This window comes from Xiphophorus maculatus, chromosome 20 (genome assembly GCF_002775205.1).
Source record: "Xiphophorus maculatus strain JP 163 A chromosome 20, X_maculatus-5.0-male, whole genome shotgun sequence".
In the NCBI taxonomy this organism is placed as follows: Eukaryota; Metazoa; Chordata; class Actinopteri; order Cyprinodontiformes; family Poeciliidae; genus Xiphophorus; species Xiphophorus maculatus.
In genome coordinates, this window is record NC_036462.1 from 23,936,814 (window position 1) to 23,954,286 (window position 17,473).

General features: G+C 40.8%; 1 protein-coding gene across 4 annotated transcripts in view; it reads right to left on the bottom strand.

Annotated features, from left to right (window-relative positions):
- Nucleotides 1-17,473, bottom strand: part of LOC102227245 (tensin-2) — a 30,290-nt gene that overhangs the window by 2,131 nt on the left and 10,686 nt on the right. Inside the window, exons 1-24 of one of the 4 annotated variants that reach the window (XM_023325028.1) lie at nucleotides 16,206-16,291; nucleotides 10,820-10,852; nucleotides 10,683-10,732; nucleotides 10,063-10,246; nucleotides 9,927-9,977; nucleotides 9,050-9,172; nucleotides 8,888-8,952; nucleotides 8,338-8,421; nucleotides 8,141-8,253; nucleotides 7,946-8,006; nucleotides 7,631-7,706; nucleotides 6,727-6,856; nucleotides 6,087-6,152; nucleotides 5,879-5,995; nucleotides 4,371-5,789; nucleotides 4,101-4,251; nucleotides 3,132-3,994; nucleotides 2,877-3,008; nucleotides 2,371-2,463; nucleotides 2,082-2,159; nucleotides 1,903-1,980; nucleotides 1,613-1,781; nucleotides 1,299-1,367; nucleotides 924-953 (exon numbers count right to left, since the gene is read on the bottom strand). In XM_023325028.1, the coding sequence (XP_023180796.1) occupies nucleotides 924-953; nucleotides 1,299-1,367; nucleotides 1,613-1,781; nucleotides 1,903-1,980; nucleotides 2,082-2,159; nucleotides 2,371-2,463; nucleotides 2,877-3,008; nucleotides 3,132-3,994; nucleotides 4,101-4,251; nucleotides 4,371-5,789; nucleotides 5,879-5,995; nucleotides 6,087-6,152; nucleotides 6,727-6,856; nucleotides 7,631-7,706; nucleotides 7,946-8,006; nucleotides 8,141-8,253; nucleotides 8,338-8,421; nucleotides 8,888-8,952; nucleotides 9,050-9,172; nucleotides 9,927-9,977; nucleotides 10,063-10,224 (4,130 nt within the window). In that variant the 5' untranslated portion in view covers nucleotides 10,225-10,246; nucleotides 10,683-10,732; nucleotides 10,820-10,852; nucleotides 16,206-16,291. Of the gene's footprint in view, nucleotides 1-923; nucleotides 954-1,298; nucleotides 1,368-1,612; nucleotides 1,782-1,902; nucleotides 1,981-2,081; nucleotides 2,160-2,370; nucleotides 2,464-2,876; nucleotides 3,009-3,131; nucleotides 3,995-4,100; nucleotides 4,252-4,370; nucleotides 5,790-5,878; nucleotides 5,996-6,086; nucleotides 6,153-6,726; nucleotides 6,857-7,630; nucleotides 7,707-7,945; nucleotides 8,007-8,140; nucleotides 8,254-8,337; nucleotides 8,422-8,887; nucleotides 8,953-9,049; nucleotides 9,173-9,926; nucleotides 9,978-10,062; nucleotides 10,247-10,682; nucleotides 10,733-10,819; nucleotides 10,853-16,205; nucleotides 16,292-17,473 lie in introns of those variants that run through there. The other 3 variants (XM_014468386.2, XM_023325026.1, XM_023325025.1) reach the window with 3 other exon arrangements.

The window sequence follows — 17,473 nt, forward strand, 5'->3', positions numbered from 1 at the left end:
TAGTCCTATAAATATTGTCCTGACAAAAAGGGAAATTGTTAAACAACTGATATGTATTTTTCAGCTCTCTGTTTTCACACTTTAGTGGCTTAATTTTAAAGAGTGCTTATATACATTTGACTCTCCTACTTAGCATATCAAGAGAAATGTATGTCTTCGAAGGTCCCACACACTTAAATTACCCTCAGTGCCTTTGAAGTATGCTAATATGTGGTGGTTTTATAAAGCTCTGCACACACTGTTCTCGAGCTAACCTGATGGCCATATGAAGTCTGGAGGTCTACAGCTATTGAGTCTGCAAAAAGCTGATGACTTCTGTGCACTATGTGCCTCAGCATCTGCTGGCCGGACTCTGTGATTTTACTTCTTGTTGTCATTCTGATTCGCATCCATTTTTTCACATCCTTGTGGAGATGAGTGCAGAATACTGAGTAGTAAGGAATTTAAATGACTGGATTTGTTGCACTGGTGAAATCCTATGGTACCATGTTGGTATTCACTTAGTTCCTGAGAGCGACCAATTCTTTCCCTATTTTCTTAGAAGCAGCTTGCATGCTTTTTGACATTAAGCACTTATGACATTTGAGAAAATTAGATCAGTTAAATTTAATGGTTTTTGGAGAGTGAGCCATTAATTATCTGAATATTCTGTATACACTATCCCCTTTGATGAGGCATTTCAAATTACTTCAAAGTAAAATAACAAATGCATACTAGTGTGAGTAAGTTTTGCTGTTATAAATGCAAATACATGCTTTCACACACAGATTTTGTTTCCTTTGCCTGTCTAACTGATAGAAAGTAACATTTATTTTCAGAATTGATTGAGGCAAAAAGACATGCAAAACTTACAAACACACACTGCGACAGCAAAAAACAAAACAACAACGAAAAAAACTACACAGCATAACACAAGCACTTACTTGCTTGATGTGCTATCAGAATTAGTCCACCTGATGCAAGGACACACAGACACAGACAAAACATCCAGGTACATGAAAAACACACACAAAAAAAGAAGGCAGTTTCTAAAAGCACTTGTTAGAAATTAGAATTTATGTACGTATATGTCATAGTGAAACCACAGAAAAGACGCTCGAAAATAGAACTTATGCTAAACATTTTTTTTAGTAAAATTTAAAGTATACAGAAAGCATCCTTTACATCAGCAGCCAGGGCACTTTTGTTATGCCATTCATTAAAGATAGCAGACATAAACAACTGCATATAGAGATGCAGTCTGATACCTTTTTTGTTTTCACAAAATACAGCTGCAGTGTGTGTTTGCTTTTTCAAACCTCTGATTTTGTGGGTCCAGACTGCTGAAAGTGACACTGCTGATTGGGTAATGCCGCCTAAAGAATACTCTGCACAGACAACAAAGAAAACATGACAAGTCTCCTTTTGACATTTGCATGAGGATTATGTATGTTTGCTAGGGACGTCTTCATAGGTATTCAAAGAATTAGACTGTAGTATCAATCTCGGAGGCAAAAACGTTTTATCAGGACATCTTGTCATGACACATGTCTTACATTTGTTTGCTGTTTTTTAATCAAACTGATCTATATGTGTGCAACCGTGCGAAAAATGTTCACTATGTAAAAAGTACCTTCTTTTACTGTCAGTCAGGGTGATCCCTTGTGAAGACACTTTGAAGTGGACCACTGTTGGAACTGGGCGTGGATTTAGAGCCTTTGTACACTTGATCGCCTTGGAAACAGCCTCTGGCCCAGTTAACGACTCTGTTTCCACCGAATTTAGGTAGAGCACATTGCATGCTAAATCAGTGTAAAAATGCAAATGATATACATGAGGTCAAACATACATCTTGAGCAGTTTTAGATGTTCAAAGACAAAAAAGTCAAACTGCAACATGCAATGAATAAGTCTATATTGTACCTGCTCCTTGTTTAAGGAGGTCAGCAGCAGTACTAGTATTTGTTGCACTTTGCATCTCCTGTAGGTCCCCAACCAAATCTGAAATATGGTAGACTTTAGCTACTTTATCAAAAACAAATTGTTGCATCATTCATAGCAGATTTATAAAATATACCTAGATTTGAGCTTGAAAATACTACCTTTGTCTGGGATGCGGAGGGCACATGGCAGAGAGATGGGAGTTATTGAATGTTGGTACACTAGAGCAGATAGGCTTCCTGAAACAAAAGGAGAAGAACAAAAGAAACAAACAGCTTTCACAGCAGTGAAAGATTTGAAGAGATTAAAACAATAAATACAGGCAGCTCGATGGGGCACCAATTAAATAACAACACCTAAAGGCTTATAGGTTTAACTAATCAGCTTTATGTCTAATAAAAAAACAGAATATGTTAAGCATAACACAGTTAGATCTACAAAATAACTGACCGAAGTAGGACTCATTCTGACAGCCCTTGATCTTCACTCCCCGTGGCCCTGTCTCAATGAGGAAGTGTCTTACCAGCTGTTCCACAGGGTCCCCTGTGAAACAGGAGAAAAAGAGAAAAAATAAGACAGACTGCCATGCTGTCAGGAGTGTGTGTGGTATTCACCAGCTAGATCAACTTCAGATCTGTCTGATATACACTATTGTAAGGGACAAGAAGAAATGGACTGACAAAAACAGGTCATGCAGAATGATGTAATCATAAATAAATTAGATGTCAAAAAGGATGTGCAACCCTCTCTCTCACTGTCTTGTTTTAGTCTAGTCATCCATCCCATCTGAGTCCAGCCACCCTACAAAGGCTAAAACCAGCTGCTTATAATCAGGACGTTGTTCTTTGGGTAGATGACATTTGCAGCATAGACAGACCAATAGACTTTGTGTGTAATTATATAAAGTAGAGAAATACATACATACTTAATGTGCAAAGAAAGTGTAGAAAGAGTACCTTTGTTTCCAGTGATGTTGGCATTGGGAGGAGGAGTGGCCACCTTAAGAGCGAGGCCATAAGCCCCCTGGAATGAGTTACTGTCTCTAATGAGGAAGGCCCCTGGCTCCTTGTCCTTCAACACAGCTATGGCTGTCGTAGAAAAGACAAATAAGTGACCTGGTAAAGTTTTTCCTTACCACACTATTTACAGGTTCTTTGAAAGTAACAAATCAAAACATGGATGGTACTTTCTCTGATCTTTGTGACCCTTACCTTGGTCTCTGGAGATGCCTGGTTTGTACCAATATTTGGAGCTGTCCTGAACAAACTTAGAATTGACCCTTGTCTCTGCCTCTTCTACGTAGCTGTGTTGTGCAGATTCCCTTCTTTGCTCTCCCACAGCAGGAGAAAAAGTAACATGGTGCACTGGTGAAGGACACGAGGAAGTGTGGAGTAAAGCAATATGTCCATTCGGGGATACGGCTGTGGAGGAAAATCGTTTTTTCTCGGGAAGTGGTGGCTGGATGGCGGGGATTGTTATGGCAGTGTACCCAGTGTATGGCACATGAGGAACATTTAGCAATGAGTAATAGTACGAGGCTAGGGGAAAGGTGGGTGTATGGTATCCATCTGGCACAGGTGAAGGGGGTTTAGCGTCTGCTGAGATGTCTTGGTCTGTGATAAGTCTTTGTCCTGCTTTGTCATTAGCAGAGCTGAAGCGCTGAGGAGAAGACTGTTTATCTGGAGAGCCAATGGGAGCATAAGAGGTAGGAGAGGAAAGACTAGAACTTAGATTGTTAGAGGGATTCATGTTCAAGCTTTTATTGCAGTCAGATGAAAGATTTACTGGAAGGGCAGTCCCATTGAGTTGAACTTGAACTGGAGGGATGATGACAGTGGCATAGTTTGAAATGTTTGATTTGGTCTTTTCATCCGAACTCCCTTTGACCTCAGCAACTGCAAGCTCATTATCACCTTTCAGAAAAGGTTCTGTTGATGTTTTTGTAGGATTTGCTGATATTGTTGAATTCTGGGTTTGTTCGTTTGATAGTGGTGTGACAGGTTTGCTTGTATTTGTGTCAGACTCCAAATGGGTCCCAGTCTCTAGGCTTTGAATGGAGCTATCAGCATTTGCACTATTAAAAAAGCAAAATATGGGACAAATTGAGCATTTATTCATATCTTAAGACATGGAACTTCATTACCAGTGTCAGAAAATATCTAAACAAAAGGTTTACCAACCTGTCTTCTGTGTGAGTTGGGCTGCTGCTGCCAATAACTGTGTAGTCATGATCAGAGTCCCCTCCAGGGGTGCTTGACTGACAGCGACAGTCAGATTTACTCTCTGAGTCTTGAGGTATATCATCGTCTGCAACTGTCTTTTCTTTTTCCACTTTGACAGGAGAGATTTTAAATTGTGAAACAAAGGAAATATAGAAAACACTATTAGAACCAACAATGCAGGCTAAATTCAATAGAAAGATATCAAACTCCTAACAATTAAATATTCACCTTTGTGCTGCTCAGTGTGTGACTGCTCTCTGAATCCCAAAGGGATATCAGGCAGCCTTCCCCTTCCTGGAGATGGGCTACTTGCTGGCATAGGTGATGCTGACCCAGAGTGATATCCTGAGGTATAACCCCGGCTTTCACGGCTTTCAGATGGAGAAGACTGATAGGGAGCACAGGGGCATGAGTGTTGGGGCTGTAGAGGGGTGTGGTACCCACTGCTGGCTCCATCCCTTACATCCATCAAAGACTGAGGAATGGGGTAGTTTTGATCCTGTGCAACAGCAAATCTAGGCTGCTCTAGGTTTGAGACCTGGTCCAAAGTAGGGTGGTAGAGATGAAATGCCGGCAGCGGTGACTTGCACTGCCAGAGTTCTGCTTCTCTTGTCAGCTCCCATGTCTTTTCTGTTTCCCAAAGTAGAGGTGCCTCTCTCGGTCGTTGTACCCCAGCTCCTTTAGGCCAGTGTGTGTTTTCAGCTTGGTCTGAGTTCAGTTGTTGAAACACTTTAACTGAGGTTGATGGATGTTCTCGCCTGCTGGAGCAGTCCTGACAGTGGCAATAGGAGGAAGATTTGGGCGAACTGACAAAAACCTCTCTGTAAGGGCCTCCAGGCTGTGGTTGGAGGGAGGGGTGAGAGCCTGATCCATGGTCGGGATAGTGTAAGAGGTGACATTCCTCTCCAGGGTAGCATCTGTTTGAAGCAGGCAAAGTGTGACTGTGAGCGAGGGCATGTTCTGGGGTTGGGTAAGGGTAGCATGACCTGTTGAGGCAGGGCAGGGATGGAGGATGGATTGGACGGTCCCATGTTAACTCAGCTACAGGATGAGCGCTATGGCGATGGCAGAGCTCCATAATGGCTGAATGGGGAGGAGGAGACAAAGATTTGGAGGGTAGGGCTGGCAGTGTTTGGCTTTTTGGATGCTTTTTTATGCTGTTACAATGTCCAACAAATCGACCACCAGGAAGACAGAGATCTCTGTCCCTCTCCCATCCTGCATCACTACATCTTGTAGCTGCTTGACCACAGCAGGAGTGCTCTTTTCTCATAACCCCTGGACTTGAAGGGTCTCCATCATCCAAAATTGCTGTTTCTCTATCCCTCTCTCTCTGTCTCCTCTTCTCCTTTGCCTTATCTTCCACATCTTCTTTCCTCAATGGGCACTCAAGATCTTCTCTCTCAGAGCAGTTAATCGACAGAGATGTTTCACTCAGTTGATCTGAAGAGACTGCAGAGCCTCTGGGACTACAATTGAATGTGAATGGTTGTGGTCTGGAGGCAGACTGGGTCTGGGGTTTCACAGTTGGGCTGCTAGTAAGGCATCCATTTTGCGAAGCAGCTGAGGAAGTTGCACCTGGTCCACGTCGCTTCCTCACTTGTGCATACAAGCTGCCATCTAAAGGGCCTCTTGTGTGAGCGATATCTGATGGAATGGTAAAGACAAACATAACTTATGTTACCTTTGATTTTAATATCAAGTTTTGAGTCTGTTACAGTTAGAATGGTTCTTACTTTCCATGCTGTCTTCATGGTGAAGATTTAAGTTTTCATATGAATCCCATTTGACCACTGGGTCTGAGGTTTTGTAGTCTACTTTAACATAGGAGTCGTTTTTGCGATATTCTCGACCTTTTAAAGCATATTTATTGAAACAACGTGAATCACAAACCACAATCTAATATACAAATATGTGGAGTAACAGACAGAAAGATGAAAATACCTTTGAGTTTTTCTGGACTGTTTGCGAAGATGAACTCCACCGTAGCGTCTGGAGGGAATCTGTCATCTGCAGAAAGATGAGAACAAAGACTGAGACTAAAATATCCAGAGCATAACCACAGAGAGAGAGAAAAATGTCAACCAGAGGGTGAGATCTATGAAGCAGAAAAAACAAACTTAATAAATAAATAAATGCTGCTTTTACTCTTTTTAGAATAGAAACAGAAAGAGCGGAAAGAATGAGAATGGTTTTAATAAACACAGCAGAGACACCTATCATCTGAAACAAGCTTTGTTTTTTAAATTGAAGTGTCACTGTGGGCAATATCATTCTATAAATCATACTATATACATGTGTCTGCATATAACACTGAGGGACTTCTATGACACTGCAACTAAGAGGTTCCATGTGTAAGCATTTCTGTCATCTAAGCTGACGTCATTGTTTGCTATTTGCTTTAGAGTACACTCTAACACTACAATGGTCAGAGGAGAAAGTGGCTCTTGATTCATGTCATCAAGTTAGCAACACAATTGCACAACAGGACTGCTATTTGTTCATTTGTAATATTTGTCAAAACATTTTAGTGTTGCAGAGATGCTGAATATTCTTAGCATGCTCCAGGGAGCATGCCTTATACCAGTGCAGGCCAGGTCTAGTTCCGTCTTTCCAAACCACAGCTGTGCTCCGTGAACTGTGCAGGTGTGGAACTGGACTCTGAACACAACCTCCCTCTCAGCTGCTCGGCTCCGTCGGTGGTAGCACTTCACCTAAAGAGGCAGGAGAGCAGAAATTGAGGATAATTTCAGGTGGAAAATCTCAAATTTAAAATATGTAAGTTTAAATTAGGTATACTTATTGTTTTAGGTGGCTAAGGGCCTGCTGCTGTAATGTTTTAACCCACTCAGTGAGACATGCTGCAGGATTCTAGATGTGTCCTGTGTACAGGTCCATCCATCCTCCCGTCAGCTTTCACCAGCTTCCTTCTCAATGCTCAAGAAAACGTCTCACAGAACTGCATGTCTACCACTGTGTTTCAGCATGGATTGGGTGTGTTCAGGGAGGTGTGCATTGTTATTTGCAATATTACTGTTCACCACACATAGTGTTGAATAGGAAGGCCAAAAAGTAACATCTTAGTCTCATCCAACCAGAGCAACTTCTTAGACAAACTCTCTTTAGTAATCCAACTACTTTTCTTAGATCAAACTGAATTTTATTTAGAGCTTACTGAGTGAATGGGGGTAGAATATAAATATAATACAAAACACGTTTTCACATTTTTAATTGTTGAAGCATTTGAAAACAATCTATAACTTTCTTTCCACTTCACTAACATGCACTAATTTGTGTTGTTCTGTCTCATAAAATCCCAATGGGATAAACTGAAACTTGCATCTGTAACATTACAAAATATGAAAAAGCTCAGGAGGTACTCATACTTTTTGTAAAGGATCATACCTGCATGTGATTACAAATGGGATTTAAATCAAACAAAATTTTTGGGATCAGTAAAAAATGGTTCTTAATCAAACAAAACTTACCATAATGTCACCCTTTAACAGTAGAGCTGGCTCCATAGTCACACACAGTTTTCTTGCTCTAGAGCTCTGAGGATCACTGTGAGCATGTGAAAAGAACAAAAAAAGGTAGATGTGGTTAAAACATACATAAAACAACATGTTTCAGAGGCATAAAACACAGATAACCACTACTTTCTTTAATGTAAGCACAGACCAGGCTTCACTTAAACACAGACAGTAACATGCAGAGTGAGCACCTGTCAAGGGGACTCAGGGAAGGAAAACATTTTCACCCATAGGAGGTGAGAGGTCACTAAGATATTGCAAAATACTTACTAGACACCAGAGGTGTAAGCCAGTTGTAAGGACTGGTAAATTTTCAGAAAAGGATAAAAACCTGAAAGAAAAGTTGTGGGGGAAAAAATTGCTTGGAAAGGCTTCACTTTGTTTTACATTTAAAACTTAAAACACCGTTTATTTATTGTTCCACCCTTATAATCACAACAAAACTGCAGCAGAGCAGAAGCTGACCTCCTCCTGACTGGAAGTTTGGTAGTGAGGGAACAAGGATCTGATGAAGGAACAGAGGACTGCTGTTCATTTTGATGGAACCCGACAGCAAGCTGCTGAAATAGTAGATGTACCTGTTAAAGAGACATGATGTGAGACGAGAGCAAAAATGAGATTAGGAAGGCGATGTAATCTGCGGCGAATCATGAATGTCAGACCTGCTCTGAGAGGGCTGCAAGGAGGAAGAGACTTTGTCTTCACAGAACTTCCTCATGGCCAGAGTAGTGAGAGCCTGGTCTGCTCTGAGGGCACAAGAAAAACAGCTGGTTAAAAGAGAGGCAAACATGCAAAAACAGTGTCGGTAAGGTGTGCCGATTAAAGTTATTGGGGTTTGTACAAAGAGAACATCAAAGAGATTGGAGATTGAAGGTGAGCATCTACATTCTGCTCACCATGCTAACTGTCCAAATCTCAAGACCAGTAAAGATGTAAAACTCTTTAGTTAATTTATCTTTTTCTTTTAAAATCCTGTTTCAGAGTAAACTACATCTTACATACACAGTGTTATGTCACCCCTGGTCCTAATATTAATATTTATGACCACTCATGAAAGAAATCTAGAGAAATATTTTAAATGCTGCTCTTATATCTTCTTACATTATTGGAAAATCTGAACGGGGTAAGATCAGTGCTAGCAGGTCAAAGTTTTACAAAAACTGGAGAGTGCTTTAATTATGTGTCTCAGTAGCTTGTAATATTGCACATTACCCAGCTGATATCTTGCTGTAGTGCATGTAAGCTGCCACTATCACCCCTGTCTTTCCTTTGTGTCCCTGTGAGAGCAAAGACAAAAAGAGCAGCAAATTAGATTATTCACTCTCTTACATCTTTCACAACATATTAGCCAAAGTGTCTTTGTGCTGCACCAACTTTGCAGTGGAGAACCACTACGTTGTGAGGGTCAGAGGTCAGCCACATCTCCATGGCCTTGCAAATGGCACAAATCCTGTCCAGCGGGGGGGCGTGCAGATCAGGCCAAGCATAATCCTGCACCTGGGCGTCAGAGGAGGATTGAAGTTTAGAATTATTATATATCTTTTTACTGATGCAAAACCAAGTATTACCAGCTCATAGAGTGACATAAATCAAATAAAAAGTATGTCACAAAATTTTGTTATCCCTCAAACTTTTCAACAGTTTGTCCGGTTGCAGTTAAAAGCTTCAAAATTATTTAGTTAGATTTCAGTTTTGCGTGATTTTAAACTGGAAAAAATATTTTTCAAGGTTTCACAGTTTCTACAGGATAAATTATGAAAAGGTTAGTGTACATGTCGTCTCGAGACAAATTTTTGCTGAGTCTTGCGATCATTCTGTTAAAGCGCTGGATGTTTGTTTAAGGGCAGTTCTCCTACTAGAAAGAACATCTCCAACCCAGCCCCAAGTCTTTTGTTGACTCTAAAAGATTTTCCCTCAATCTTCTCATCAGCTCTGACTGGCGCCTGTCTCAGCAGAAGCATCCCATCCTCAGAATGGTGTGTTCAGGGTGATGTGCGGTGTTAGTGCCCCGTGCATTTGCCACCGGCCTCTTTTCTACTTTTCTGATTAGTGTCCTCTGCCTTGAAACAATTCATTCATTTTCCTTCCACTGCACAAATATCCACGACTCTGTTTTCACACCAGATCCTATTTCTTGTGTCTTCACAAAACAGAATGCGATCAAGTTCAGAGAGTATGTAAACTTCTGTGAACCTGAACCTTTATTGCTTAAATAGCACCTACCACCAAATTCAGGAGGAAATACTCTTACCTTGGGGTTAAGTCTGGTGATGTCATGTCTCTTTTCTGATAAATTCAGAAGCTAGATAAACCCAGAAGCATGTTCAAATATCAGTAACTGATCAGTAACTGATCTTTCTTTATTTATATCAGTAGATTAAACTAACCAGAAACTTGTCCTGGTGCTTAGATCTGAGCATGGATGCCACCTCTTGCAGGTTTTGCCGGTACTTCTGCTCCTCCAGGTCTGGCACGAAGAAGACAGAGATGATTCTCTCTGTGATGTAAGTGAGGTCGAAGTCGTAGTGCCCCTCCATCACCTGTTCCATCACCTGTTCAACGCTTTTCCTCCTGGAAAGATAGAAAATCCACTCTTTGAGGGCATCAGAAACAGACAACGGCGCCAAATCAATGACATTTAAGTTCTAACATTGATAAAACTAGACATTTTTCTAAACTTGAGGAAAAGACAAGGCTGAAACTGGAAAGGGGAGATAATAAAAGGCCTGGAGTAACGCTGAGGGAGCAGCAAGAACTTCTAACAAGTACAGCTTGTGTTCCTCAAGCGACAAAACTCTCCTGTATCCTCTACTTGTCTGGGCTAAAGAGTTCACAAATCCAAATAAGTGGAATTGCACTGGATAATGTCAAAGTAGAAAAAATATGAACATGCTTTATCAAAGCTGTGTGTATACTTTTGAGGGCCACTGCACATCTGCTTTCATAAAAACAAAAATACCCACACTGGTCCCTCTGCATGTCGAGGGGATTTTAAGTTTTTTGCTACCTTGGTAAGGAGCCTCTCTTCTTCTGTGGTACTGACTTTGTGGAACTGTGCTGAGAAAAAAGACAGAAAAGAGCAGTACACTGCTGCAATGAAACACAATGAAGCACAATTAAATATTAAAATTTGAACAAACATACCAGATCTGGCACGGGGATGCAGGCGGTGGGCACCTGAGAGGAAAGGAAGCATATGGTTAGGCTCTGCAGGAGTAAACAAATGCACCCACTCCCGCAGACTGGGAATAAATTAGCTCATTATCTCGTCATTTGTTTGATTTAACGCGCCTGGCTCCACTCCAGCAGCGAGAAGGAATGGAGAACAACTGTGGAACGAGACAGAAAGACGTAAGCTGATGAGAAGGGTAGTAAAATTCATCCCTCCGCTGTCATCTCCAACAGATGGCTGGAAGAAGTTTTGGCATAAATATTGAAATCTCATATGAGAGAAAAAAAATTGTGAGAAACCGTCAATTAAGAAATAAACGTATCAATACATAAAGATGTCGATCCTCTCTGAGAAGCAGCTAAAAACATTTTCAGAGACTTTAGTTACCCTTTCCTCTTAACTTTGTAAGGTTTGTCATAAAGAATGCATGGATAGAGAATGGAAAATATATCAAACGTTTAATAGAAATGTTTGTATCTTTTTATTCCTCCCATAAAAAGATGGTATAGGAATTTACTGCTGCGGAAAGTCTGTACATGTGTTGTGCAGTACTTCTACGCTTCTGATAACTCAGCAATAACTAAAACATAAGGCAAACACACAATCAAAAACACACAGGGAAGCTGAGGCCCTTTGAAAAGGGCACAATAACAACACCAAAAAAACTCCACAGTGCTGCTACTTTTGTTCTGAACTGGTCATACTGAAATCTCGACTAACTGGCATAAACTCATACGCCGTCGGATGCAGAATGAGGCTACAATAAAAAACATTAAAAATGAGACCAGAGTTCACACAGGGTGAGCAAAATTAGTGGACTGGATTCATGAGTCTCAATTTTAGCTGCAACATTCAGATGGCACGTCAGAATTTGGTGTAAACAACGATGTGAGCACGTGGATCCATCCTGTCTTGTGTCAATGGTTCAGGCTACTTGTGGGAGCAGTATAGGAGATATTGTTTTGCAGCGCCCCTTAAAGTTAAAATTCTAGCAATACCAAATGCATAAAGGCAAAGAAACTACCATCATGCATCTGTTAAAATTTGAACAAGTGGCATAAATATTGAAAACAAGGAATTTCTTCACACTGCCACTAGAACTGTACACAGCAATGAGAGGTGGTGTGAGGATGAAGGAGGAATCTGTGGTATTTTGTCCAATAAATTTAAGAAATATTTATAACAGTTGTGATACTTCTTTGTTCGTTTTTTATTTACTGATTGTTGTACAACATAAACCAAAAACTTCAACTTTAATACCTTCATGTCTCTAGGCTCAGATGGGCGGATCATCCACATGAACCCAAATGAATAAACACTGTGATCAAGTCATGGGGGATAATTTAACAGGTTTAATAACGGTAATTAACAGAACAAATTGAGTCCAGGAAGGAACAGCAGGGAGACAAACAAAACAAATGTACCCATGTAAAAGTCCAAACGTAAACACGCAAATACACATGTAGTTAAAAAAAAAAAGGTCAACCTTAGATGCAGAGACCACGGAGAAGCAGAATTCAGGCAGAAGAGCAGGACACCAACGTCAACAGGAAGCAATTTGCAACTGGATGTCAGAGTTAGTCGGCAGAGGTCCACAAACACACAGAAACATGCAGGGCAATGCGCGTGTGCTTGGTAGCTCTGCCAGCCGCAGGGTCTTCATTAATGCATGCTGGAGCCAACGGGAGTGGGGCCATCTGGTTCAGTTTGTTTTGTTCATAAGTTAGCATTTACTAAGGTGCCAGTGACATCACTCCATCAGGAGCAGAATAAATGTTGGTGGACTGGCTGGTGAAAGAAACTTTTCATTCATTCAGTAGAAACTGTAACAATGCAGATTTTCTGAGTTACTCTGAAATGAGATATATTTTTTTTCTCCAAAAGTTTAGTCTACTTGACAAGTACTTAAAATAAAACATTTAATTTATTTTAAGAAATGTTCTCATCTCTGCATAATAAATCCACCAAGTGATTAATGTCAGTTCCATCAGAAGTCGGATCTGGACTGATGTGAGTCTGAATGAGTGTAAAAATTAAATGTGAGCCAAACTACTGATATATTTCACCATATTTTGCACATTCAGTAATCTCTTAAGTTTTACAACTGTGACCTAATTTCTTTCAAATTTGGGAATTTCTAAAATTCTGACTTTTGAGTACCAATGCAACACAAGTAAACGTATTCATTTTTTTAATCTAAATGTAAGTCTCCTTAAACATTGGGAGGTTGTTTTTTCTTTAAATTTTATCATTTTAACTGCAGTTAGAATAAGAAAATAAAAAAATAAAAACATACCCCACTTGTGATCATTTTTAGCCCCTTTGCTTCACAGTGAGAAGGTTCTGTGGATTCCAGGTAGTCTTTCAGTGTTCCACTTTCCAAAAGCAGGCAAAATGTTATAAGGTGTGTGTGAATATTATTTATCTTGTAGATTGTTGAATTTTTGTCAGCCTAATGTCAATAATATTGAGGTTTCAAAACCAAACCCACAATGTTGCGTCAAACCCATAATGCATCAGTTTTCTCAGGTATGGATTGGTCCATTTTCCTCACAGGATTAGTAAAGCAAAACAACCCAACATTTTGCCATGGTCTACTTGACTACAGTCGATTGTTAAGCACTTGCAGTGTCAAGACCTTAACGACATAATATGCGTCCGCCTGATGACTGCCATGTCTTGCTTTGTGTTTTCAGAGAAAGCAAATCCAACACATGGCTCTGTCAGACCAGTGGAGGTGGGATCTACATGTGAATGTTGGAGACTTAGGCATCAGGCGTTTCTCTCTGAGCTGACATCTCTCACTGGAAAGAGGGAGAAGTGAGTAAGCCATCCTGTCAGTATGAGGGAAAATGACCACAGCTCCTTCCAAATTCCATAGACTCATGAAAAGCTAAAACAAAATCCCTTTTTTAAAAAAAAAAAAAACACAGAAAGTTCAAGTTTAGCTCAGGGAAATTTTGGGAGTGGCTGGAATAATTTCTAGAAGGCACGTGTCATTCTCTGTATTTGATCTTTCTGCTTTCATCGTTTATTCCCAAATTATCACATTCATCTATGCCGCTGCTTACAGTGCTTCAAGCAGGTCCTCTTATCCCCCCCATCACCCATTCAGGCAACGTTAGATGACAAACACCGGCCTGATAAATATCACCACACAGAGCCAGCGCTCGTCACAAACAAACGGGTCTAAAGCAAGTAGAGGGAGGGAGTAGGAGCTCAAAGCAAAACCAAACCATAAAGGGGATAGAAAGATATGGGGAAGGTATCGGGAAAAAAGATGGGAGAGGAAATGGGCGTTAGGGGGGAAAACAGAGAGAGAGAAAACAAGGGAGAGTTCTGAGTGGGAGAAAGATGTCAACAGCTGAACATGCCTCATGAGTCTCACACAGATTTAGCAGCGCTATTTTAATAAGGCTTCTTATTTTAGACTAAATAGAATCCACCTCAAAAGACTTGAAAGCTTAGTTTGACTATTTGGATGTCAGTCATCTCACAAAGCCACTCACCTTCTTTGTTGTAATTATGGCAACACTTCTAAGTGGATTTGTACCATGTGCCATGTAAAAAGGTTATGGCTGTGGTAAATCACTGTCCTTAGTTGGCCTAGCTGCCCTTTTTGGTCAAGAACGTTTAGCACCTGGACAATTAAAATGAAACAACTCTCACATCCATACAAAGCACACAAAATGCGTTTCAGATGACATTCTTAAAGACTTAGCCTGTTTTGAATGTTCTACATCAATGGGGAACAGCCTAATTCCCGGAATATTAACCGGCTTATCTCAGGAAATGAAAAGCAGAGGGTCAGTGTAAACATTTGAGGGATGCATCCACACTTGTGGCCTGTGATACTCAGCCGTTGCCAGGGTGAGGGAGAGCAGTAAAGTTAAATTAAGCGTGATAATTATCTGCATGTGGCTCGTGATGCCAGTGATTATTACAAAAAGCAATAATAAAGCGACTGCGATAAGCCGCCGCTGTCATTATTTCACAGAGATATTCATCGCGACGGATATTTTTGTTTCTTTCCGACATCCGCTTCGGCCTGTCTTTACCGACTGTGTTTTTGGCTTTCCACTAATGTGCAGTGACACCCTGCGCTGGCACAGGACTGCGTGTCTACCTGGCTCCCTGCGGTGACACATGAAAGGCTGCAAAGGTTAGAAAATGAGGCTCCCGGAAGACGGGAGTAAAACAAGTAACGTTTGGATGAGAGCTGGCCTTTCTGCAGGATTTACACCTCTTGAACTGTATCACAAATTTCTAGCATTACACCTAGAAATTGCAGTGCATTCTATTGGAATTTTACGCTATAGAGCGAGACAAAGTAGAAGGCAAATGATTCACGCTTACATAGTTTGATGCCCTTAAATAAAATCCACTTGAGAAGGCAGTTAATGGATTCTGCCTGTGTCTAATTTAATCTCAGTATAATGACAGCTGTTAAAGGTTTGTTTCAGTGTAGCACTTATAGGGGCCGTGGCAAACACGTGGAGTTACTCTTGTAAGATGAAAACTCTTTACCTTTTGACCTGTGTGCAAATCACTCTGAAAAGCATCCCTATGATGAAACACGGTGGTGGCAGTATCATACTGGGAGCAGTAATAATAAAATCTGGGGGAAAAAAGCTTATGGTTTTTGAACAGTTTTTCAAGAAAATGTCTTTGGCCTCAGCAGAAAAAGCGATATAAAATATAGCTTTGCAGGATTTAAAAAATATATATATATCCACTCCCAACAACAACAAAAAAGTGCACACACACACACACACACACACACACCCACAGTGCCTAATTACAATGTCAACTGACGAATAGGTATGTATCTCTAAAATAGCAGCTACTAAACATGCACGTTAATATCAAAATTAATCAGCATAAGCCAGGACGTCTGAATGTTTATTCGCAGACAGACATCAACAGAAACTGTTTTGTGCACCTTTAATGTGAAAGGTATGAAAGACGTTCATTCAGGGTCGCAGCATCCAGACCAGCATCTATAATTTGAGTTCCACCCCAGTCCTGTACCAGTTTCCTCATACATGTCTCATTAAAAAGTAACTGTCATGAATTCACTCGGGAGAATAAATAATTCAAATCTGTGTATGTTTTACAGGTCAGCGGAGGAGTGCTTTTAATTCATTGGAGCAAACAAAATCCACTTTTTTATACATATATTTATCAAACTATGAGATCTCTATGGCTACATATTTATAAGAAAAACAAATACACACAACAGAGAAAAGTCTGCAGAGAAAATAAAAATAAAAAAAAGATTACCTAAAAGAAGTTTCAGCTACTGTGCCCATCATGGGAAGCTAAACTCAAATAAATACAACACAGAGCGTGTTTTACCTCTTCAAGAGGAGCGTCTGTCCTTTCCCTCCGCCTCTGAGCGGTCCTGTGTGTGGACTGTGTCGACACACAGCCCGCCTCACTCCTCTAGCGCACACAAACGCTTTGCTCGCTCTCTCACCAACTCACTTCATCTTCCACCCTCATAATAAGGCACACACACACACGCACACACACTATGAGTGTGCAGGCAGAGCGCGCAGCGTAGCATTAAACCCTCTCACTGCGTCTGTGACATACACGTAGAGACGGCCGAGCTCGTCAGAGGGGCGAGTGCTGTTGCTTTCTCGTGCACTCAGGGCTAATTCGGTATTCTGCATGCAGACAGCAAGCTGCCATGCACGGTGCACTGATGTCTGCTGACCTCTCCAGCAGCCTTAGGGTCTGCTAGTAGAAATGACAAAGGAGAAGCTGAAGTGACAGAAGGACGAGCATGAGTAATCTGGTATTTGGATGAATGGCAAAGATAAATAGGGGAGAAATTCTGAAATCCTACCAGATTGATAAAAAAAAAAAAAAAATCAGACACTTTAGTTTTAACAACAGCAATAAAAAAAGCATAAAGATGAAAATGTGGCATTTGAAAGAGTTACAAGAAGATGAAATATACAGAAAGGGACTTGGCGTGACATGAAGCAGACATCAGTCTCCACCCTTGACCTAATGTTCCTCTTTATTTATGAATACCCCAAAATGGGAATGATCAAACACACACACACACACACAGCTGCCTCCCACCCCCACAATCACTCACTAGCAAGCATCTATGGAACTCCTGTCATTTTCTATATTTATCCACTCTGACTTCTCCTGTCCACACTGATCACCATCCCGTGTGACGAAGTCATCCCTCATCCGTGGAACCATGCTTCCCTGGCTGCAGCCTCAGAGAAATGTTTTTGCCTATTGCCATGGTGACCGGAGGCATAAGTGTGATGAAAATAATAGATGCTATCTTTTTTTTTTTTTTAACGCTTGCCGGTAAGGCACGGGAACTGACAGAGCTTACATATGCAGCATTGCAACATTTAATACAGAGGGTATGTTGCAGCAAGATTATGGAGATAAACATCGTTCCCATAAGGTTGATTATTAATGTTTTCAGGCTAATGGAGAAAATCTGTAAAATGGGTACAAAAACAACACACACACACACACACACCTTTGTGTGTGTGCGTCAGGGCTCAGAAAGAATGTAGCTTTCTAAGAGTATTTTTGATTTGTTCTGCCGAACATGAACAGTGGCAAACAGCCACCTGCTCGTGGTG